Source organism: Nannospalax galili, unplaced genomic scaffold, assembly GCF_000622305.1.
Source record: "Nannospalax galili isolate Female #2095 unplaced genomic scaffold, S.galili_v1.0 scaffold315, whole genome shotgun sequence".
NCBI classification, from domain to species: Eukaryota; Metazoa; Chordata; class Mammalia; order Rodentia; family Spalacidae; genus Nannospalax; species Nannospalax galili.
This window is the reverse complement of record NW_008336851.1, coordinates 1778931-1803493: the sequence shown is the minus strand read 5'-3', so window position 1 is coordinate 1803493 and position 24563 is coordinate 1778931. Positions and strand designations below refer to the sequence as shown.

The window sequence follows — 24563 nt, the reverse complement described above, 5'->3', positions numbered from 1 at the left end:
TCTCTGTGAGTTCGAGGCCAGCCTGGTCTACATAGTGAGTTCCAGGCCAGCTGGGGCTACAGGGAGACCCTGCTTCAAAAAGACCAGAAAACAGAAAAGAAAAGAAAAGAAAAGAAAAAGAAGAAACGCAGCACCGAGAATCGTGGTTGTTTTCTTAGTGTGTTTTCTTCTACCTGGCGGGGTTTGTGTTTTTGTTTTTTTTTGGTTTTGGTTTTTTGTTTTCCTTCTTTCTCATATGGTTTTAGCCCAAAGAGGTAATTCAGAAGAATACAAAATGAATATTTGCAGCAAAGGTGATTTAGCAGCACATTTGCAAGTGGATAACGATGCGGCAGATCGTGTTTGCTCACTGAAATTCTGTACAGATAGTAAACATGAAAATACACAAATATTGAAAGAAAGTTCACACATGTACCTACTCAGAAGTGTTTATAAAATAAGTAAAACATGGTGAAACATGCAGTTGATTAATAAATGTCAACAACTGCACAGTAATAAACAGAAATGCAAATACCTAAAGGAGGGACATGCAGTGTTTTGTACATGGTTCTCTAAAGTTAGTCTTAAGCCAGAGGTGATAGCTATTTTTAAATGCTACTGTTGTTTTTGCTACTTTCCTAGTCAACACAGATGCAGAGACTGCTGTTGTCAATGTCACCTATGCAACAAGAGAAGAAGCAAAAATGTAAGTGGATTTAGTTCTGTTTCCTTGCTGGTTTATTTTGGTTTGTCTGGATTCCTTTGAATCCTCTGTCTGTAAACACTTTCTGAAAAGACAGGTTGACAGCTGATCCACGTCCTCTTTGACAAGCTAGCAGACCTCCATGGTGTTCTCACCAGTCAGTACGCTCCAAGGTCTTGCCTTCATTAAATTCACAAAGTGGGGGCTGGAGAGATGGCTCAGTGGTTAAGAGCACTGGCTGCTCTTGCAGAGGACCTGGGTTTGGTTTCCGGTACCCACATTGTTCCTAACAACTGTCAGTCACTCCAGGGGTTCCAACATCCTCTTCTGACCTCTGTGGGCATTGGATAACATGGGTGCACTTGCATGTATGTATGCATGCAGGCAATATACTCATACACATAAAGTAAAATAATAATAATTTTTTTTAATTTGAAAAGTGCTTTAAGACAAATTTACAAACTGTCAATGTTAACCTAGTAGAATTGCTGCCCAGAACATGTAATGGCATTGTTCTACTTCATGTACAACTTTAAAACACAGCAGTGAATTGTCATTTATAGTAGTTTTTTAAATAATAATTTGTAATTTTGAGGATTAAGACAATAAATATTCTAAGCTGCTATAGGATGATTCATACTGAAACCTTTCTGGAAGGACTAGGTAGTCTAATTCTATTAGGAATCTGTCCCATGGATGGAGTTGTAATTGCAGAGATGCTCATGAAAACACAAAGGTAATTAGAGAAGGATTGGACATAATTTCCCTATTTAGCAAAGAGGCTCAGTAGCAAAAAATTATAGTGAACTAGTATAATGTTAACCTCATTTAAAATTTTTATCAAGCAGAGGGGCAAGAAATTACATCACAAAAATAATGACAGAAAATGTTTAGATTGTTAAAGGTTCTAAGGATTAGAAACTACGTACCATTTTAATACATTTCTGTAAATTATATATATAACTGAGATGCTCATGAAAACACAAAGGTAATTAGAGAAGGATTGGACATAATTTACCTATTTAGCAAAGAGGCTCAGTAGCAAAAATTTATAGTGAACTAGTATAATGTTAACCTCATTTAGAAATTTTATCAAGCAGAGGGGCAAGAAATTACATCACAAAAATAGTTAATGACAGAAAATGTTTAGACTGTTAAAGGTTCTAAGGATTAGAAACTACGTACCATTTTAATACATTTTTATAAATTATATATATAACTGAGGAAAGATAAAAATTTTCTTTTTTAATTAATTTCTTTTTATTTTGCGTATGAGTCTTTACCTGCATGTATGTAAGCGCATCCATGTTGTACAATGCCCACCGACCCCCCTCAGGCCAGAACAAGGCAGTGGATCCCCCTGGAACTGAAGTTATGGACAGTTGTTAGCTGCCAGATGGGTGCTGGGGACCAAACCTAGGTCCTTCACAAGAGCAGCCAGCGCTCTTCACTGCTGAGCCATCCCTCCAACCCTTAGATAAGGATTTCTTAATTTGTGTTTCTGTGTCACTGAATTCTCCAAAATATATTTAAACAAATTTTGTGTTATGGTTAAAAATAATCATGAATTTAGCCTGGCATAGTGGCACATGGCCTATAATCCCAGTACTTGGGAGGCAGAGGCAGATGGATCTCTGTAAGGTCAAGGCCAACCTGGTCTATGACATAGCCAGGGCTGTATAACATCACTGCTTAAATAATAATAGCAACAACAAAAAATTCTGTGCTATGATTAAAAAGAACAGTGATAATTTTAGACCCATTCCTACAGAGGTTTTGATGAGGGCAAGTCAGCACTGGGTGGTATAGAAAAAAGGCAAAATGCAGAATTGTGTATCAAGTCTGACCAGATCTAGGTGTGATCACTTGTTTAATTGTTAACTGCAGGCTCCAGGGGGAGAGATAATATTTAACTTGCTCACTCTTGTGTCCTTAGTGCTTGACACAGGCACCCACATCAACTGCTGGATGAAGGGAGAGAGAAAGCCAGCCTTCCAGTCTTCTAGAGCCTTTCCTGATACTACTCTCTGACAACACTTTCCCACCCCACTGTGTTTCAGAGCCATTGAGAAGTTAAGTGGGCATCAGTTTGAGAACTACTCCTTCAAGATTTCCTACATCCCGGATGAAGAGGTGAGCTCCCCTTCGCCCCCTCAGCGAGCCCAGCGTGGGGACCACTCTTCCCGGGAGCAAAGCCATGCCCCTGGGAGCTCTTCTCAGGCCAGACAGATTGATTTCCCGCTGCGGATCCTGGTCCCCACCCAGTTTGTTGGTGCCATCATCGGAAAGGAGGGCTTGACCATAAAGAACATCACTAAGCAGACCCAGTCCCGGTACGTGCCTCCGGGACTTTCCTTCCTTTTGAGGGGTTGGCTGCATCCTGGGCTCTTCAGCCGTTCTCAAGTTGCTTTCACCAGCAGTGGAAGGCTGTGCTGTATGGGACAGTGGCTTGTTTCAGTAGGACTACTAACAGACTCATCTCTTGGGGCTGTGATGAGCTTTCATGCCAGTGACATAATCAGCATTCCCTGAAAGGCTAAGGGTCTGTAAAGAGGGCACTGATGGCGTCCACCAAGGATTGTCCCATAACCTAACTAATTCTATGAGCACACCTAGTTCCAGAGCAGCCCAGAGGGTCTCTATGGGATCATAAGATGCTCTCAAACTTGGCTTTTACCTCCTTCCCCAAGTCAGAGCCCTGGGGATAGCAGTTCTTTGAGACCACCTAGGTCACCTCACATAGAAGTGGTGAGTCACTGCTGTATCAAGCAAGAACCAAAGTATACTGGCATTATGTCTAATTTTTGGTTTAAGAAAACTGAACTAGAGTTAGCAATCATGGGCAAAATGACTTGTACAATGTTGAGTTTTATATGGTCACAAGACAACAGTACCATGTGATGAAGTAGACTTGAAAACAGTGACTTGTGTTCAAGTTTTTACTCTTACTGTGTGATCAAGTGAGAAAAATGTTTAACTTCTTTGAGTATCAGTTGCTTATATAAAAAAGGGAGGTCATTAGGTTGATATTATTGTCAGAATTCAAACAATTAGCTTAAATGAAATCATTAATATGAAAGCACTTAAATTGCAAAGCAACGAATTACTGGGAAATATTATTTACCAGCGTAAACTAGTGCATTTTAGTCAGGTCACTGAGTGAGTGCCCTGTAAATGAAAGAGAAAGTCTATTTTTCCCAGTATCTGAGGAACCTCCATGTCCAGATACTGGTGTGGGTGAGACCAAGAGTGCAGACTCACTGGAGGGAAATGTTGAAATGACAGAAAAATTCGGTTTGATGTTCCTTTTATTTGATAAACCAGCCTTTCCCACCAAGTTTGCTTCACTATAAAGTCATTTTTATTTCTCTTGTTGTTCCAAAAATTGTTAAAGGTGACTTTAAATAGAGTGAAGAGTAGTTCTCAAAGTATGTGCCCACATTTAAGAAGTAATGAAGACTTGACTCTGGACTTTCTAACAGTCAAAGTAAAAAAGGGATGCAATCAATTATGTGATTTTTGAAAGTTAACAAAAGCACATAGGGCCACAACTATGCAAAGAAGCCTGGTAAACTCATCAAGTCATTAGTATTAAGAACTTGGAAGAAGGCCGGCTGCCCGTAGAAAGGAAACCGAAATCTTAGGGAGGCAGAGAGAGGGCATGCCTGTTTTCTGTCTGCACTCAGCTCTATAAACCTTGCGTGAATTTGGTGTTTGAATGCGGATTAACATGTGGCTTTTAAGGGCTCTGCTCAGGGCAGGGAGCATCGCTGTTTTGTCATCACTTTGCTCTTCAGTTCTACAGTCATTTGAAAGGCTACACAAAATACCTCTTTTCCAGACTGGTTTCATTACCAAGTTGGCTGGGTGCCTTTGCCCTGCAGCACTCCTGTAAGAATGGTCCTCTTCTAAGCAGAGCTGTAGAGGATTTAAGTTTGCCACAAGACCCCCTGCATGCTGGCCTTGGAGAATGGTGTCAGTTGCAAACACGCTACTGATGCTTCCTCTGTTCTTGCTGTCTGTTGACTGGTGCACTGCTTTCTTAGGACTAGGCCCTGTTCCCAATGCTGTTGTGCTATGGCTCCCAATTCTTTTCCTATAGGGTAGACATCCACAGAAAGGAGAACTCTGGGGCTGCAGAGAAGCCTGTCACCATCCATGCCACCCCAGAAGGGACATCTGAAGCATGCCGCATGATTCTTGAAATTATGCAGAAAGAGGCTGGTGAAACAAAACTGTAAGTCTGTGTACGGTGCCCAGACCACTCAATTCAGTAAGATCAAGAAATATTTTTAAAGCTGTAAGTCTGTTACTCAGTAAAGGGGCAGTGGAGAGGTCTTTTTAAGAAATTTGTTCCCAAGAGGAACATAGTGGGAAATCAATCTTTTACATTTGCAGCATGACTGTTTCTTCACTTGTATTTTGGTGATCCTACTGTACACATCACGATCCATTAGTGGAAATATTGATAGGAACGTAGTGTAGTCCAGTAGAACTTTCAATGATAGAAACATACTCTATATCTTCAGTGTTAAATCAAATAATTGCCAGTACCTACTGAGTACCTGAAATGTAGCTATTGAAATAAGAATGTTCTAAATTCAAATTTATAGATTTAAAAAACTTGTTTATGTGTATGTATAAGTATCTGTGTATATATGCTACATGTGAGTGGGCATCCATGAAGTCCAGATCTCTTGGTGCTGGTGTTACAGGTGGTTATGAACCACCTGATGTGGGTGCTGGGAACTGAACTCAGGTCTCTGAAAAAGCACCAAGTTCACTTAACTGCTGAGCTGTCTCTCCAGCCCCACTAATTCAAATTTAAGTAGCCATGCATGTGGCTAGTTGCTATCATATTGGACATGCAATCACATCGAACGCAAAAATAGAACGCATATTGTTAGCACAGTCATCTCGTACTGTTCTAGAAAGCTTTTCCCCTGTGCTTCTGAACTCTTGTACTCCTAAAATTGGATTACATTTCCTTAAGGAGTAGAAACTGACTTCTGAGTGGCCAGTTTGCTCCTCTTGCTCTTTTTACTTTTATCTGCCTCCTTTAAAAAAATATTTTAAATGAAATAGTTAAGATTCCATAATGTAATGAGCATTGTATCAGTTCAAATGGCAAACACACGTTCTTCTAAATGAGTTGATTTTGTACTATAAATGAATTTGGTGGTAATGCAATAGGCAGTATAGTTTTTAAAAAGACTCAATCTAGAAGAGATCTGCTTGTGGGCAGTAGTGGCAGTTTGATAAAGAAGCAGTATGGAATGAATTGAATGTCAAGGTAATTTGACAACTGTATCAAACATGACTTGCAAAACCAAGATGAAAATTTTAAAGAGAGGAACGTGGTAGGTGACTTAAGGAAATAGAGCTTTCTAGACAGTTGGGTAGTTACTCCTATGAACTCATAGCAGCATGAACAAGTCCCACATAAGCTCAAGCCACACAGACTCCTAGAGTAGAAGTGGGGAAGTAGATAGGAACCTCCAGCCCTACCTGAGGAACCTTGGCAACTGATGGCTGCTGGGAGGGGGAGAGTGAGTCGTCTTTAAGGGTGTGACTGTTGGTTAACCAGGCTCCAGTAGATGGAGCCATACTGAAGGGTTCATTCATATATACATATATACATGTATATATGTATATATGTGTATGTGTATTAAAGGGAGTGCATGAAATCGAGCATCAAAATGTATGAAACGGCAAGAGGGGTTTAGATAGGAGAGGGACAGGGGATCTAAATATGATAAAAATAAGAAATTCACAAAAATTCAGTTAAAAAATAAAGAACATTGAAAGTCTGTAATCAGATTTCCATAGAGAGCTCTAACTGTTCACTTAGTATCTGCTCTACTTGGGGCTTTTGAAGTCCCCCATATGTTTTGACTTAATTTGAGGAAACCTTTCTTTGATTTTAATTATTGAGATTTTACAAATAACACCCACCTTGGTCCTTTGATCTAGGAATAAACAACTTAGAAAATTCTAAATAGTCACAAAGATGGGTGTTTGAATGGGGTTAAGATTTCACATAGAGTCAACATAGAGTTTTAATGTCTTTGAGATCATGTTCTATGAGTAGCTACACTGTGCTAAGCACTGTGCTTAGTGCTGAAGAGGACGTACAGGTGAGAGATGCGATGTCTATGACTGCGTGTAATGGGACTTCTAAGGTTTCGGGGACACAGGAGGGACTTCAGGGTTCCAGAAAAAGCCTCCTGTTTTAGAGGACAGAGCCCAGAGAGGGTGAGTAGAAAGTAAAAGTACAGGATGAAGATCCTAAACTTTTTCAATTTTCCAAATATGTATCATCTACTATGTGCCGGGCACTGTTCTGTGTGTCAGGGACTCAGCTGGGGACAAAGCTAACAGATGTCTCCGCCCTTAGGAGGTTACATCATGGGGGAGTTTCTTTAAGCATCCTGCTTATTGGAGGCAGTAGTAATGAATCTCTCAGATGCTTTTGTTGAAGTAGCAGAAAATATAAGTGGCTTACATAGAAGAAAAATTATTATGTCCTGTAACAAGACGTCTTTAGTTAGAATAACTCCAAGGTGAGTTGAGCTGTGAGTACAAAGATTTGAGACCGATTTTCTGTCTTACTGTTCTCACAGTGTTGCAGACTCCTTGAGGTAGGTATGATTTCAGACCTTATATCCCTGGAAAAGTATCCCGAGCGTGAAACAGAGGCCCTCACTTTTTTGTGCCTTTTTAAATGTTTTTAAGAACTGTGGTAGAATGTAGAAAATTTACCACCTTGACCATTGTTGAATGTCTGTGTCCTCCTTTGCTTCTCTATTACTCTGATAAAATAGTGACCAAAACCAACTTTGGGAGGAAAGGGTGTACTGCATCTTACACTTCCAAGTGACAGTCTGCCTTTGAGGGAAGTCAGGCAAGTACTCAGGGCAGGAAGCTGGAGGCAGGGATGGCACTGCCCACAAAGGGCCAGGCTTTCCTACATCAGCCAGCAATTAAGAAACTGCCTCACAGACAGGGCCACAAGCCAATCCAGCCTCTATTGAGGTTCTCAGGTGACTTTAGTTTATGTCAAGTTAATCCAAAAACAAAACAACTAACCAGCACAGTACAGTTCAACAGTGTTAAGCATGATCATTTACATTATTATAAAATGGATGTCCAGAACATCTGTCAAATCTGAAACTCTGTATCTATCGAACGACTCCGTTTTCCTTTCTTTCACCTCTGGTAAACCACCACGGATGTGTATTTGTCTTCCTGTACTGGTTTATTGCAGTTAGCGTAACGTCCTCAAAGTTCTTCCATGTTGTAGTCCATTAAAAAAGTGCCTTTCCCTTTAAGTCTGGGTAATACTCCATCGTGTGTATTCCTGCCCCGGGTTTGCCCGTTTGTTTGTTGCTAGGTATCTTGTACTGCGTCTCCTTCTTGGCTATGGACGTGGGTTCACAAAGACTCTGCTCTTGATTCTGTTTGATATATACCCCAAAGTGGGATTTCTGGATCATACGGCAGTTCTGTTTTTTAATTCATTTCCCACTGGCCAGACCTGCTGTATGGACCCACTGCCAGCTAGTTAGGAGCAGGAGGTAGAGTTACCATGGTGTGGCTTATGCCAGTCAGAATTTTTGAACTGGATTTGGGAAGGAAGTTGGCTTTAATTCATAAAAAGAGAAATTATGATTCTTGGGAGATAACATCACGTCCGTCTTAAGTGTTAAATCCTTCTTTGTCTTTTCAGTGCTGAAGAGATTCCTCTGAAAATCTTGGCCCACAATGGCTTGGTTGGAAGACTGATTGGCAAAGAAGGGAGAAATTTGAAGAAAATTGAACATGAGACAGGGACCAAGATAACAATCTCATCGTAAGCTACCCATTCTGATTAATTGTGTACAAATGACTGATTTGAGCATTTCAGAAAGTGTGCTTAACCTAGCCATCTGCTTTTCTCTAAACTGGAATACAATCTTGCATGACATAATCAGTCTATCCTCACCAGAAGCAAATACACAGGATTTGTGGGGTAGGTTGGTGGTAGAGTGCTTCCCTAGCATGAGGGAGGCCTGAGCTTCCATCCCTAGCACCACACAAGAATTAAAATCAAAGCTAACATCTGAGCCTGTGGCAAAATCAAAGCTAACATCTGAGTCTGTGGCATGGCCTGTAATCCAGGCTACTGGGAAACTGAGACAGCACAACCAGAAGCTCCAGACCAGCCTTGGCTACAGAGTGACTTCAAGGATAATCTGGAAAACAGTGAGACCTTTCTCAAAATAAAAAGTAAAGTGAGGGCTGAAGATACAGCTCAGTGGTAGAATGCTTGCCCAGCATGTGTGAGGCCCCAGATTCAGTACACCCGCCCGGCTGCTCATTATGTATGTAATCCAAGTCACTGGTAAGATTTGAGATTACATGGCAGACGTTCTTTTTTTAATATTTACTTTTTATTTTATGTGTATGTGTGTATTGCTTGCATGTATGTAAGTGCACCTGTGTCATGCAGTGCCCATGAAAGTCAGAAGGGGGCGTCAGATCTCCTGGAACTGGAGTTACAAATGGTTGTTAGCTGCCATGTGGGTGCTGAGAACTGAACCTGGGTCTTCTGCAAGAGCAGCCAGTGCTTTCAACCACTGAGCCATCTCTCCAGCACCATGGCAGAAATCCTCTGCTGTAGTATGTTATGAAGAACCTAGTCATTGCCTCTACCCAGAGTTGTTTGTGATCTGGAATTTAGTTTTCCTTGTCAAACAGGATATTCTTTTTTCTTTATCCCCCTGGGCAGCTTGCAGGATTTGAGCATATACAACCCCGAAAGAACCATCACTGTGAAGGGCACAGTTGAAGCTTGTGCCAGTGCCGAAATAGAGATTATGAAGAAGCTGCGGGAGGCCTTTGAAAACGATATGCTGGCTGTTAATGTAAGTGCCCAGGGCTTCCATCCCCACTGGCCTTCCCACCCACCACTGAGGCAGGACCCGAGCCCTAGTCTTGCCATCCAGCTAGCGCGGAAGTGCCTTAGGCAGGTACAAGGAGTTTCTTAGCTTCTTAGGGGAAGGCATCAAATAGTCAGGAACCAACTAGTGCATGATGATAAACAAGAAACAGTTTGAAACCATTAAAATCATACCTTCAAGAATGTAAAATGGGGAGATGATTATGATACCATGTCTGTTAAGAAAAGAAAGGTGTGAGAGAGCATACATTTAACTAGGATTACAGTTATGAGAAGTAATATAGATAAAAATGACCAGAAGGTTCTGTTTTACCAGTAAAACTAGCAGGGTAGTTAGAAAAGTGGATTTCCCCCATTTTCTAAACTTTGTATATTTATTGTCTTTTTCCTCTTTAAAATTTAAAATGTATAATTTAAAATTAACTGGACTGGAGATGCACCTCACTGGACTGGAGGTATACCTTACTGGTGGAGTGTGTGCTTAGCATATGTAAGGCCTTGAGCTCAAAATTCAGCACCAAGATGAAAGCAGACACCAGGCCCGGCAGCGTCTGTACTACCAGCTGCCCCAGGGGCCAAGCTGAGACTGCTGCACCCAAGAATTTCAGACTGGTGGGAGCGAGGGAGAAGGGGGAGGAGGGAGGAAGGGAGGAGGAACTCCTGGTACTCATGTCTTGCTTGCTCACTGGCCATCCTCACTAATACCTGCAGGACACTGCTGTGGGTGCGTCCTTTCTGTTACTGCTGCCTACTTAATTCTTACTTAATAATTTTTAAAATCTTAGAAATATTTATCCATCATCAAAGACCACTCTCAGCTCAGAAGAGTTAAATTTTTCATTTTTTATTACATGTTCTAAGGATGAAAAGGATGCTCTGATGAGCCCTCGTAAATCCATAATACAGATCCGGTAGTTATCACCTTATATGGCCTGTTTGACGTCCTCCACCTCCCATCCCTGTTAGGTAACTTTGACCTGAGAATATTTCATAGAGGAATAAATGTCGACAAAGTGACCTGTGGGAGATTCCCAGCTTCCTCACAGCAGCAGGTCAGCGTCTGTCTTCCGTGACTCCACCCTACCTGATCAGCCCACACCACACAGTAATTGTGAAGTAGAATTAGGAGGGGTGGAGGAGACTGTACCATGACCGTCCCTGGGTTTGGATGCCTTTGTGGAAGTATCATTTGATAACTTGTTTTCTTCTTGTGTGCTTGATATCTTCTAAGCATCTCTTTCCAGGAATGCCTGGGTATGCTAAAAAAAAATATGAGTGCTCTGCACATCACCATTTAAGAGTTTATTACTTAGCGCTCTGTACCAAGTCTATGCTCGGAGAGAGGAATTACAAAATTACCAGGTCTTACATATCACATGAAGTAACAGTGAGGGGTTCCAGTTCTATTGTTCTGCATTCTTTTCAAGAGGGCATGTTGCAGGGTGACTTTACCCACAGAGGAAAAAAAAACCATTTCATGTTCAGGAAGACAAGGATCAGAACAGGTTGGGCACAGGCCCATAGGTGACTGCATTTCTCTGCCTCTGAAGGGCTCTATCCATACACCTCACCTCCAGACCTGGTAAGCTTCTCCAGGTTGAAATGTGAAATAAGTGGAACGGTCCTCAAGCTAGAAACTAAGTGAAGAAGAGAAAGAAAGGAAGCACCTCAAATTCCAATAATGAGATTTGCCTATGTGTTCTCTAGTGAAGGGTCTGAGCATCCCTGGGTAATTAGAAATGACTATTAACCCAATTCATTTTCATTCAACAAATACGTTTTGAGTACTGACTGCATGTCAAGCACTAAATCCAACATTAAGTAAAACGGTCTCTGGTCTCAAGGAAGTAATGTTCTGAAAGGAAAGCTGTGAGCACTTGGTTCCCACACCATGAGGACTGATAATTTTAAGGAAACAGGAATGTTGGAAGAACCTACATATAGGGCTTACATAGCTCTCAGTGCACATAACTGAGAAAGTCCAATACATAGGGAAGGTCAAGGGAAAGGAGGACTTTCCAGGTCAAAAGGAGTACACTACTTGCAGCAGAGACAACATAATTCGGGCCTAGAGGTGAGGGAGTAGAGACTTTAAAGAGCAGGGTTGGATAGGTAGGAATCGGGTTAGCAGGAAAGAAGCTGATGAGGTGATCTGGGTCCCTAGGAAGACCTTGTTGGCCATAGTAAAACACGTAGCTATCCCCGCAGGTGGCAGGGAAGCTTTAACGGAATGTCATGATCAGGTTGAGGTTTAGTGTTAAGACAAAGATGTCTGTGGACCAGGGCAGAGCTGACTGGGAAATGCATCTGAGAGGTAGAGGTTGGTCACAGCAGGCAGGTCCTCTTTGGGCGCCTCTCCCTCATCTTTTTTCTCCATTTCTGTTCTCAGCAACAAGCGAATCTAATCCCCGGGTTGAACCTCAGTGCACTTGGCATCTTTTCAACAGGACTGTCTGTGCTGCCTCCACCAGCAGGGCCCCGTGGAGTTCCCCCCACTGCCCCCTACCACCCCTTCGCCGTAAGTAGCTTAGCCTCCCAAGGGTCGCTTCCGTTCTGGTACCTCCAGGCAGCAGTACCACTCTGCTTTGTTGAGTGAGGGCTAAAGCTTTTGTTTGCAGGCTGTCCTAATGAATCATCATGACATGAATAAAAGAGCGTCTTTAAACTCATGCTCTTAAACAGGGTAAGTGTCACGCCACAAAAGAGCGTCTTTAAACTTACATTCTTAAACATATGCTCTTAAACAGGGTAAGTGTCACGCCACAAAAGAGCGTCTTTAAACTTACATTCTTAAACATATGCTCTTAAACAGGGTAAGTGTCATGCCACAGAAAAGAACTCCTGGTTAATTTATTAACTAGAAGTCTGTTGTTTAAAATAAAGGATTTGTTAGCTCAGATAACATGAGTATTAGTTATTTAATATAGTATTGGAATACCTGGATGATTCTTGATTATATATATTTCTACATTTTTTCCATAATTCAAATGCATTGTATTTTATTGAAAGGAAGAGGGGTTTTTTTTGTTTTGTCTCTTTTGAGACAAGGTCTCCCTAGCCCCAGCTGGCCTGGAACTCACTATATAGACCAGGCTGGCCTGGAACTCACAGAGATCCACCTACCTCTGCCTCCCAAACGCTGGGATTAAAGGCATGCACCACCATGCCTGGCTAAAGGAAGAGTTTTTAACTGATCTATTTGTTTTTACTTTATGTGTATGAATGTTTTGCCTACATGTATGTAAATGCATCCATGTCATGCAATGCCCATGGAGGCCAGAAGAGGGCATTGGATCCACTGGAACTGGAGTCACAGACAGTTGTTAGCTACCATGTGGGTTCTGGAAATTGAACCCAGGTCCTCATCAAGAGCAACCAGTGCTCTTGACTGCTGAACCATCTCTCAAAAGGAAATTTTACAAAGAAAATGCCACAGTGTTTGTGTCGAAACAGCATACTGCCTAGTATTTTTAGTTAGATTATCAATAAGTACTCTTTGATTCACATGTTTGTAGCGAAAGAAGAAATGTGAATGGTATGTTTTCTGCTTCTTGCTGTCATTCACAGACATTATTCAAGATTAATATATTACCAAATGGGAGTTGAGTACATTTAACAGCCAGTCATTTATTGAGCAATCTGCCATTTTTATCCTTCACCTTGAAATGCCAGCTCTATCCTTTTTGTCTTGCTCTTTTGAGACAGGGTCTCAAACTGGCTATGTAGCAGACGATGGCTTTTAAGTCCTGATTCTCCTGCCTCCACCTCCCAAGTGCTAAGATTATAGGTGCGCACCACCCCACCAGTTCCAAGTATCTCCTCATCTGCATATTTCCCTCATCATATTTCTGGACTCCATCCCATTCCATTCAACACTGTGTCTATACAGAAGCTTACTATAGTTTTCTACTATCTTTGACAATTCTAACAGAAAGCTGTTTTATTTCTTCAAAGAATGAAGTGGAAAGAGGGCCAGCTTTTACTATGACAAAATGGAAGCATATACAGGAATTTTCTATTCTGCCAAGATGCGCTAAATCTCAGCCGTAAAACACCTTGGCTTGGCAACTTTTGTTTGGAAAAAGATAACTTTTTTCCATTTCTGAAAGTTTTTGACATTGCTTTGTTAATTTACACTCAGTAAAGTATCCATTTCAGGGTGGAGGGGCACTGGCCTGTGGCATGTGCAAGGCCCTGGATTTGATCCCCAGCACAGAACCCATTTCATCTCTCTTTTTAAATATAGTATCATCAAGTTGTGCATAACAGATGGTTGCCTTTTAACTTTATTTTTACTTATGTATATGAGTGTTTTGCCTGCATGTATGTAAGTACATTGTGTGTATGCAGTGCTCACAGAGACCGGAAGAGGGTGTTGAATCCCTGGAACTAGAGTTACGGACAGTTGTTAGCTGCCATGTGGGTGCTGGGAACTGAACTTGAGTCCCCTGGAAGAGCAGCCAGTGTTTGTAACCACTGAGCCATCTCTCCAGCCCCATATGGTTGCTTTTTAAATGTCCCAGCTTGTGGCCATCGATCTCTCTTTTAATTCCTAATATATAATTATATTTTTTTTCTTTCTTTTTTTTTCTTAATAAGATTTCCTAGGGACTTTTGGTTTGGTTTGGGTTTTGTTGTTGTTGTTGTTGTTGTTGTTGTTTTTTTAATGAGAGTCCCTTGTTCAGGCCCAGGCTGGCCTCAAGCTCCTTGTATAGCTGAGGTCGAGCTTGAACTTCCAAGCACCTTGCCTTCACCTCCCAGTGCTGTGCTTACAGGCATACATCACCACACCTGCTTTGTGCAGTGCTGGGAATTGACCCAGGACTTCATCAGTCTGCTACCTCAGTTACATGCCTAGCCTCCTGCTAAGGACTTTTAAATTTTTTTAATGCTTTATTGATTCTTTGAGAATGTCATACCGTGTATTTTGATCATATTCAGACTCTACCTCATCTCCTTTCAGATTTACCCCTACCTCCCTACTCCCCTTTACTATGTCCTCTTTTATTTTTTCAAGGCCTATCAGATCTGTGTTGTCCAAATGCTCTCACATTTGGATCCATCCCCTGGACCCTGGTCAACCTACCAGGTATCACATGCTTAAAGAAAAGTAACTTCACCTCTCTCAGTGGCTATCAATTGCCAGTAGTTCCTCAGCTAGGGCTGTGGCTTCTTGCCCATGTCACCCCTCCATGTTAGTTTTTTGTCTGGCTTGGGCTTACTCAGGTCTTGTGTATGCTGTCACATGCGCTGTGGGTTCATATGTGCAACTGCTCGGCTATGCCCTTGTATTTGTGTACCACCTCTGGCTCTCACAGTCTTTCCATCCCTTCTTTTACAATGATCCCTGAGCCTTTGGGGTAGAGGGTATGATCTAGGTGTCTCACTTAGGGCTGAGCACTCCACAGTTTTTATTTTCTGCATATTGACCAGTTGTGGGTCTCTGTGTTAATCAGCATCTTCTGTAGGATGGTGAGAGTTGAGAGATGAATTAATCTATGGGTATAACAGTAAGTCATTAGAAGTCAATTTAATACTATCCCAATTTAGCAGAATAATAGTAATAATTCTGTTCTACAGCCTGTGACCTGATTAGCCACACGTTCTTGACCCTGATAAGAGTGCCAGGTATGGAGGGGCTCCATACTGTAAAGCAGACCTTAAATCTGATCAGAAAGTGATTGGTTATTTCCACATTTGTGCCACTGTTGCACCAGTGGACATATCTTGCCAGGACAGTCAATATTATAGCTTATAGGGTTTACAACTGGGAAAGGTTGATGATGACTTTTCCCTTCCAGTAGCATGCATAGAGCCTTCCAGCATTATGAAAGCTAGGCAGGAGAGCTGAATCTTCAAGGTCAATACCAGCTTGATTTCTCCATGTTGTAGTGTCTTTAGTAATTGGGTCTTACTGTCAAGTTCTGAAGGGCAACCAAGAGCAGTGGCAACAACCAGTATTGTTTGAGGGTCTGTGGGCAGCAACTCCAAAAAAAGGGAGTCTGTTCTTGGCATCAGGCTTTTTATTTGCTAGCCTGTGGTGTCTGGTAGGGGCATTGTCTCCTTGCTATAGGGTAAGCCCATTGAAACTTTTTTTTTTTTTTTTGGTCGTTTTGAGACAGGGTCTTCCTGTAGCCCCAGCTGTCCTGGAACTCACTGTGTAGACCAGGCTGGCCTTGAACTCACAGAGATCCGCCTGCCTCTGCCTCCCGAGTGCTTGGATTAAAGGTGTGTGCCACCACGCCGGGCGAAACTTTTTATATAGGTATATGTATATATTTTAAGAAGCTTCTATAGAAGTAGATTTCCCAATGACTTTTTCAAAAGGCCTTCACTGTTATTACCCTTCCATACACTCCCTCCTCTACTCCTTTCCCATTTCCCACCCCATTTAACCCTTCCTAGTCCATTAGTCCCCCTCCTCTTTTATATCACTGCATTATATCTCCTTTCCCAGGAAGCCTGCCACCCCACGGCCCCAGCTACGTTCCTAATCTCTATGGATTTTCCAGTTTAAACAAACATACCTGAAGATTCAAAGGTAGCACCCACATGTGAGAGAGAACAAGCTACATTTGTCTTTCTGGTCTGGGTTACCTCACTCAGGATGACTGTTTCCAGTTCCATTCATTTACCTGCAATGTAATTTCATTTTTCTTAATATCTGAATAATATTTGACATGTAAATGTACCATGCTTTCATTATCCATTCATCAGTTGATGGACATCTAGGTTGTTTCCATTTCCTGGCTATTGTTAATAGGGCAGCGATGAACATGGATGAACAGTGTCTTGGCTATATGCTCAAGAGTGGCATGGCTGCATCTGTGGTAGATCTATTTCTAGCTTTTTGAGGAGGAGGAGCCTTCACACTGAGTTCCATAGTGGCTGCACTAGTTTGCAGTCCCAGCAGCAGTGAATATGGGCTCTCATTTCCCCCTACATCCTCACTAGCATCTGTCTTTTTTTTTTTTTTTTTTTTTTTTTTTTTTTTTTTGGATCCTAGCCATTTGGAATGGGGTAAGATGAAATCTCAATGTAGTTTTAGTTTAGTTTGTATTTCACAGATGCCTAAGGATGTTGAACTAAAAAAAATTAGCCACTTGTATTTCTCCTTTAGAGAACTCTTGAGTTTAGTTTCATGCCTCATTTTTTAATTGGGTTGTTTCCTTAGTATTTAGTTGTATTTTAATTTGTAGCTGGGCACGAGCTTCCTTTTTCTTGTCTTGTGCTGTCTCCTGTGTTCTTCTAGAGTGCCTGCTTTGCAGAGTTAATCCACCAAACTCATTGGCCAGCCTAGCTCCAGTCTGTCTTACTGCTGATTCATTACACATATGTCTAATGAAATTTATTTGTACAGACATATTTAAGTAAACTCAAGAGAGGCCATATTAGTGAATCTGTAGGGAAGTGTTTCGATAGTAATCTCTCGAGGCCTCATGTGACTTAGAATTGTGACTCTCCAGGTGTGCAGTAGGGTATAGTGGTTAAGAGCTTAGGTTTTAAAGTTGGACAGATCCAGGTTCATATTTTTCTTCTACTTCCTGATAGCTTCCCAGTTTCTATTACCCGCCCCCCCATACACACACACACATACACACACACACACATATAAGGCTTTTATCACACAAACAGAAATTAGCTTCTCCCTCCTACAAGGTCTGGGACCTTTAATCTGCCTGCCACAGTGGGCTGAGGTTACCTGCTGAACCCCCTCCTTGGGGCCTTGGGCAGCCTGCTTTCCTTTGGTCCCTGACAAAGTCGCTTTCTGTTTACCAGAGGGAGCATGTTTTCGCAGTCCCTTTCCATTTGCAGCTGTAGACCCTGTGTCAGCTGGGAGTCAGAAACAGAAAAGATAGTCTGATAAGACACGTACTCATTTACACTGATTAATACAGCCCATGCAATTTGGCCCATGGAATAACCACATCACACCCTTGGGGAACATCCGATATACCACATCTGAAACAGGTCCACAATACATGGTCTTCTTCACTCCTGCAAAATAATTCGTTTTGCCATGCTGGCCTTCCTGTCTGTAAACAGGCTAACCCATCCTGGCTCTGAACTTCTCAGAACCCTGCCCTGCGTGTCTGCTGCCCAGTCATGTGTGGTTCTAGTCTCTATGTCTTTCAACACTGAGCGCTGCCCCAGACCACCCAATCAGAGTTACTGCCTAACCCAGCTCCTTAGCTGCCAGTCTTTACCACTGACTCAGGGCTTCCCTAAGGTTATCTTTTGAATCCGCATCCCAAATACAACATAAGTTCCCTGGTAGTGGGGACCTTTTCTGTCCTAATAACTGTCCCTATCATTGAGAAAAAGGCCTCCCACATTGTAGGTGCTCAGAAGCTTTTGTGTGAGTGAATAAATTATTGAATAAGCTTCCACAGTATAATCAGATCTAGATATTTCAGTCTGTATGTGGCTAGGCCTCAGAAAGTTTTGATAAATGGTCCCTAAATTGTAGAGCACAAGATTCTGACTCAGGCTTAGGTCTGAGATTCAAACTGAAACTCACGATTGCTAAGTTCAGAATTCTTTCCTTCTGGCAATCTTGCAGCTGTGGCTATGAATGAGAGGGAATTTGTCCTTCTTATCCTTTTACAGCTAATTAATTTTTCCCTTTTTCCCAGTGGTGGGTCTGATTTCATCTGTTTGTGTTAGGACTCTGTGAGCCTAGAATAGGAGCTCTGCTGTGGTCCGTCTATTCCTGGCCCCATGTGAGTTCTGGAAGGAAAGGCAAATCACAATTCACAGTCACCCTTTTTGCCAGGAGAGCTGAAGGAAGTAGTGCTTTGGGTGAGAGGAAGGCAGAAGCCTCGGTTCCCCTGGGTAGAGCTTTGAGCAAAAAAAACAAAGCTGCAGAAATTCTTTCCCCCAACTTTTCCCTCCACAACCCAGAACAGAGAACTGTACAGAGAAGGTGCTGGAGCTGATGTGCTTCCCAGGGGAGCTTCAAGAAGAGGCAGGGCTGAGAGGGAAACCCACCTTCAGAGCTTGAGGCCACCCTGAGATTGCTGATCTGGTAGCTCCCTCTTGTGGGCATGAGGTATCACTGCAGTCTCCACATCAAAGCAAAGGCATTGAGCCCCTTGCCGTGGGGGTAGCTGCTTCCTAGAACCTTGGGAGCAGCACCTCTGGGGGCGCTCATAACTCCTCTCTGAGCTCAAAAAGAAGAGTTCATTTTTTCCCTCAGGACTCTCAAGGTGGCGTTTTAATATGGGGCTGAGTGCAGCCGGAGATGCAGATAGTGGAAGACATGCAGATCATCCTGAAATCTCTTCAGGACCTCAAGTGGAGGGTAGAACCCTAAACTCCAAGCTGCCGTCCATGTCTGGAACTGTCATGCAGAGAGGACATTGTACAATGGTCACCAGTCACCTCCTCCCTGTAATAGTAATGCCAGCGTTTACTTGACCTTATGTAAAAGGCAATTAACAAGGCTTTGCTGACCCCAGCCATTGTCCTGCCCATTAAAAAATATAAAAACAGGTGAGTCTCTCTCTTGCAGGGCTACTGTGAGGATTATTTATAAGTAGATGAAAATATTACCATCGTATCTGCTGTACTATAGATATTCACTTAGAACGCAGCCTTTCTGACTTAGATTTTCCTACTAGCACTGCTCCTTCAGGCCACACCTCCCTCTAATTCCCTGCGTCTTCCCTCTTTCCACATTTGTACGCAAGCTTTATCTCTTTCCTTTCTCTTTACCTACTGTCTCTTTCTATTTCTCCACTCTTGAGTCTCTGTTTTGTTCCTTCTCAAAGTCTCTGATGCAGGTCAGGCCTGGTGATGCACGCCTTGAATCCCAGCTCTCAGGAGGCAGAGGCAGGTGGATCTCTGTGAGTTCTAGGCCTGGGACTTGCTATGTAGATGACAGCTGCGGCTACATAGTGAGACTCTGTCTCCAATAATAATAATAATAATAATAATAATAATAAATCTCTGATGCAGCTAACCGGTCTGTCTTCCTAGGCTCACATGTTCTTGTTCTGATTGGTCTTGGATGTTGTCCCAGTACTCTCTGTTCCTTGTAATCCACAACTCTTAATTCCCTAGAAAACAGGAGCCACTGGCCCTGTCTCTACCAGAAGGCAGGTCAGAGCAGTGAAAGTGTGAGTGGGTGTGTGTGTGATCATGGCCTTGCTGAGTTCCTAGTACCTAAAGTAAGGCTTGTCTTAGAAGCAACAGCCCAGAGGGTTGCTCTGTGATCAAGTAACACTTTGCGAAGTATTCCATGGTCAGAGGGTGGGCGGAATGGAGCAGAGCTTAGATACACAATAGTACAAGTGTGTAGACATGACCCAAGCTGGCTGATAGGCAGAGTGCCTATTTTGCATGGAGCAGTCTTGAGAACTCTTCCTGAGGACACCCACTCACTGAATGTTTTGTTAATGCTACAGACCCACTCCGGCTACTTCTCCAGTCTGTACTCTCGTCACCCGTTCAGCCCGTTCCCGCATCATCACTCAGTAAGTGCCCTTCATTTCTGCCCCAGCCACCACTCTTCCGCTCCACGGCTGCCCCACATAGCCTCTGATGGACAGGCCAGTGAGTGCCCCCAGTATAACTGTTCTCTGCTGTGGCTCTAGCCCATCCCAGGAGCGACACAACTCAGAGCATAAGTACCCCCTCACTTCTGCCCTTGCTTCCATACCTCACTGTGAGTCTGAGAACGTTTCAGGTCAGCCTGGGCCACATAGTGAGTTCCATGCCAGCTTGAGCTACATACATAGTAAGACTCTTTCTTAAAAGAACAAAAGAAAGGGCTGGAGAGATGACACAGCTGTTAAGAGCACATTGCTGCTTTTCCAGAGGACCCTAGTTCTGCTTCCAGTACCCATATCAGGTGGCACATAGATGCCTGGAACTCCACCTTCAGGGCATCTGACCTCTCTGGTCTCTATCGACCTGCAATCAAGTGCACATACTCACACACACACACACACACACACACACACACACATTTAAAAAATCTCTTTAAGGTGGGGCTGGAGAAGTGACTCAGCAGTTAAGAGAACTGGCCACTCTTGCAGAGGACTTGGATTCAATTCTCAGCACCCACATGGTGGCTAAAACCATCTGTAACTCCAGTTCCAGGGGATTTGACACCCTCTTCTGACTTCCATGGACATTGCATGACACAGGTGCCCCACCTACATGCAAGCAAATACACTCATATACATAAAATAAAAACAGTAAAATATTTTTAAAATTGAAAAAATATATTTGAGGAAGAAAGAAAACCAACTCAGAGGTGTTTCTAGGCCAAAGACAAATTTCCAGTGGAGGCAGGGGATATGACTCATTCAGTAAAGTACTTGCCATACAAGCCTGGGGACCTCAGTTTGGGACCCCACCACCCACATAAAAAGCCAGGTATAATGGAATGCTCCTGTAATCCTACCACTGGGGAACTGGGGAAAGAGGACCCTTAGAGCTCACTGGCCAGGCATTCCAGTGGAGCCAGTGAACTCCAGATTCTGTGGAGAACAATTGAGGAAGATACCCAGCAGTGACCTCTGCCTCCACCCGTGCATACACGTATATGCCATGTATACTTGCATACATCACACACACACATATGCACATTTTTTGTCAGTGATCTTTGATCAAAGTCCAGCAACTGAGGCCACATCATTCCCACAGACCTGGGTAGTAAGACCCACTGCATGGGCTTGCCTAGAAGCCCTCACTTTTTCTTCACAGGCCCCAGGAGAGGCGACTTGCCTGTCTCCCTGGGCATTTACCATGGGTCTGGTCAGAGCAGGTTGAGTCTCATAAGTGATATTCTTGATCACAAGATGGGCTGGGTAGCTTTGCCTCCCTCCAGCAGAGTGAGTGCCTCAGGGCCACATGAGTTAATAACTGCTTACACTATTATTTTCTGCATTACTATTATGTGTGTGCACACACACCACAGCACCCAGGCAGAAGTTAGAGGAGAACTTTCACGAGTCAGTTGTCTCCTTTCACCATGGGTTCCAAGATTCAAACTTGGGTCATCAGACTTGTGTGGCAAGCACTTTCACCTACTGAGCTATCTTCCCAGCCCATAATAACTATGTTGGTTCTTGGATGAGGACACAGGAGGAATAGGTATCAAATCTGCATATTCCAGAAAACCCATGAACAGACAGCTCTTGTGCCTAATGAACTGAGGTGCTCAAGAGGTGCTTGCGTGTTCTCATGCTGTCCTGCTCGAGCTCATCTTCAGGCTTATTACCCACGGAGCACCAGGCCACAGAAAGATCACACATTCCATTGTGGCTATCTCCCTGAGTAGCGAAGCCTTCCTACCTTAGGACTTGTAGGTGGTTGATGACTGTTGGGTCTTTGCCAGTGCCCAGTTAGAATGATGGCTGTGTCCGTGTTCCCTTCCAGTATCCAGAGCAGGAGATTGTGAATCTCTTCATCCCAACCCAGGCTGTGGGTGCCATCATCGGGAAGAAAGGGGCACACATCAAACAGCTGGCTCGATTTGCTGGAGCCTCTATCAAGGTAAAGGTATTCCCATCATTCCCATCAGCTGCCTGTCCCCATGGCCTTCCTCCTGCTAATGTGAGAAAACTCTGACATCATCCAGACACGGATCCACTGGACCTGCACAGTTTGTTTCCAGACTATTCCCACTGCTTCTTGTCTTTCATCTTAGTCCTTTTCTGTTAAAACAACAACTAAATTAGAAGGGAGATACTGGTAACAATCCTCCCTGGTCCTCTTAGATTTGGCATCACCTCTTCTTCCTGAGAAGCCGAAGCAAAGAAAAGCCAAAGATTTTCCCAAGCTAAGGGGGTGGACTTGAGTGGAGTGAGCGTCTGTGCTTAGCCCACAGCACTTGGATGCTTCTGTTAGTCTGTACTTTGAGGACCTTGAACCACAAGAAAATAATTTGAAAAGTGATGATAAATCCTAGGTGGACAAAAGCTGATTGCATTATCTGTTATGAGCCCGGGACTGGGTAGAAGGCTGAACAGGGGCGTCCCTTGGGTTTGTGAAAATGATGTGTGCAGATGTGGCTGCAGTTAGAAGCACATCCTGCCTCCCCTGGTTGTCAGCGAAGCTGAAAGGGAAGGATTATTTGCCCATGGTCCTGCTCCAAGCCCAGCTATCAGCTCTAACAGGCAGAATGCCGAGATGCCCCGAGCCTCATGAAATGCTTGCGGAAACAGAGTTTCCGTTGTTATGGAAAATAATTTGCTACCACGAGACAACCCAGAATTCCGAACAAGAAGTCTCATGACTTGGAGAGAGAGAAAGCTTATACTTTCTCCCCGAGAAGAGCTGGAATTTCTCCCACAGCAAGTGTGCTAAAGGAAAAAACAAAAACCATTGAGTGCTAGAGGATAAGGACACAGTGACACTGAAAGAGCCATTTCCCCTTCAGGCCTCGTCTGTCTCTGCTGCAGTTACAGACTCCCAACCAGACGGGATGAAAGCCCTGAGTGTGGAGAGCCATGATGTGGCGCATGGCCCTCTATGCCCAGCAACTTGCCACGGGTGACAGCCCAGATGACGGAGGAAGTGGGGATGAGCACAGACTTACTGCACCTGAGGTTCTTTGCTAGTGTTCTGGGCTGTTCTGAGGTGCCGTAAAGTCACCACAAGACAATTTGGACTAAAGGTATTTAGTTCAAATCCCCCGACTTTACTCAATCAAGGCATGCAAGTGGCAGATCCGGCTCTCAGACATAAATCCCACTCACCTCTAGGATATCAAGCATCTACTGGGCCCAACCACAGCAGGAACTCTCCCGTTTGCTATTGCTCATGAGGAATGGAGCCCAAAAAGTTTGATTGACTTATCCAAGGTTACAAAGCTAACGAATGTGACAGGCAAGGTTTATCCTGTTTCTGCTCCATTGGTTTATCCCCACAGCAGACTTACTGTTCTTCAGAATCATTCCCAGCAGATTTTTTAGGAAAATGAAGGTTTGGTGGAGGAGGACACAGTCGCGTGTTCCTTCAGCGTCACCCCACAACTTTCTCTGCCCTCTGCCCTAGCAAGTTGAATGGTAACGTCGCATATTGCCTTGTGGTAGACAGAGGGATCCAGAGCTTACAGTAGTTGATGGCGTTCTTTATTATGAACCAGGCTTCTCCTTCCCCAGGTCTTGCCTCTCCTGTCACATTAAAAAGGAGAAAAAAATCCATGAATGTTAAGCATTTGTTAAGAAAACTGACTTTTTAAGAAATCAGTCATGCTTTTGCTAGATTCCCCTTCATGTTGACAGACCTCCGAAAGCATTCATCTCTAGAGGATTGTGGATATTCTCACTAATGCCAGGGATCCTCCGGGCTCTGCTTTGAGGGTCTTCAGGGTTCATAGGCTGACAGTACGCTTGATGCTTCCAGAACATGAAGAGAGCTCTGCATGCATCTGTGAAGCCGAGAACTGGAAGGGTCAGGTTGAGTGGAGGTCTTCTAGGGAGACACACCCTACAAGCCTCTGGGATGGGTGTGAGTGGCACTCCTGCTGTCTCTCCTGCAGAGCTCTGGTCAGCAGGCTCTGAGTACCACACAGAATGGTCAAGTGTCAGCCAGGGTCACTGGTTCCCAATCCTCCCTTACCCTGTGGTCTTGGGTTTCCTTACTTCTCTGTCCCATTTGCTTCTGCCCCATGAAAGAGTGTGCCTGTGGAATTGACATTCCCGAACCACAGTGCATGCTCAGCTCCAAGACATCTGCTCCAGTGACTGCTGTACAGTGGCCATCAAATCAACCACCGCTGTTCTGAGTTGGTAGTAGGAGCTGGGAACCATCATGGCACTGATAGAGTCTGTCCTTTATCCTGAGCATTAAGGACTCAATTTAGTGCCAGTGGGAATATTTTGTGGGGGGACAGAGTCTCCCTAGTCTCAACCCACTTTGTAGACCATACTGGCCTCCATCTCACAGAGATCCACCTGCCTCTTAACTCTCCCGAGTGCTGGG

At 43.5% G+C, this 24563-nt stretch overlaps 1 protein-coding gene across 1 annotated transcript in view; it reads left to right on the top strand.

The window, feature by feature from the left end:
• Igf2bp2 (insulin like growth factor 2 mRNA binding protein 2) overlaps positions 1-24563 on the top strand; it is a 38739-nt gene that overhangs the window by 5714 nt on the left and 8462 nt on the right. The window contains exons 3-10 of the mRNA XM_008831335.1: positions 622-685; positions 2743-3015; positions 4785-4919; positions 8412-8534; positions 9453-9588; positions 12013-12141; positions 20033-20101; positions 22014-22130. Of these exons, the coding sequence (XP_008829557.1) occupies positions 622-685; positions 2743-3015; positions 4785-4919; positions 8412-8534; positions 9453-9588; positions 12013-12141; positions 20033-20101; positions 22014-22130 (1046 nt within the window). The remainder of the gene's footprint in view (positions 1-621; positions 686-2742; positions 3016-4784; positions 4920-8411; positions 8535-9452; positions 9589-12012; positions 12142-20032; positions 20102-22013; positions 22131-24563) is intronic.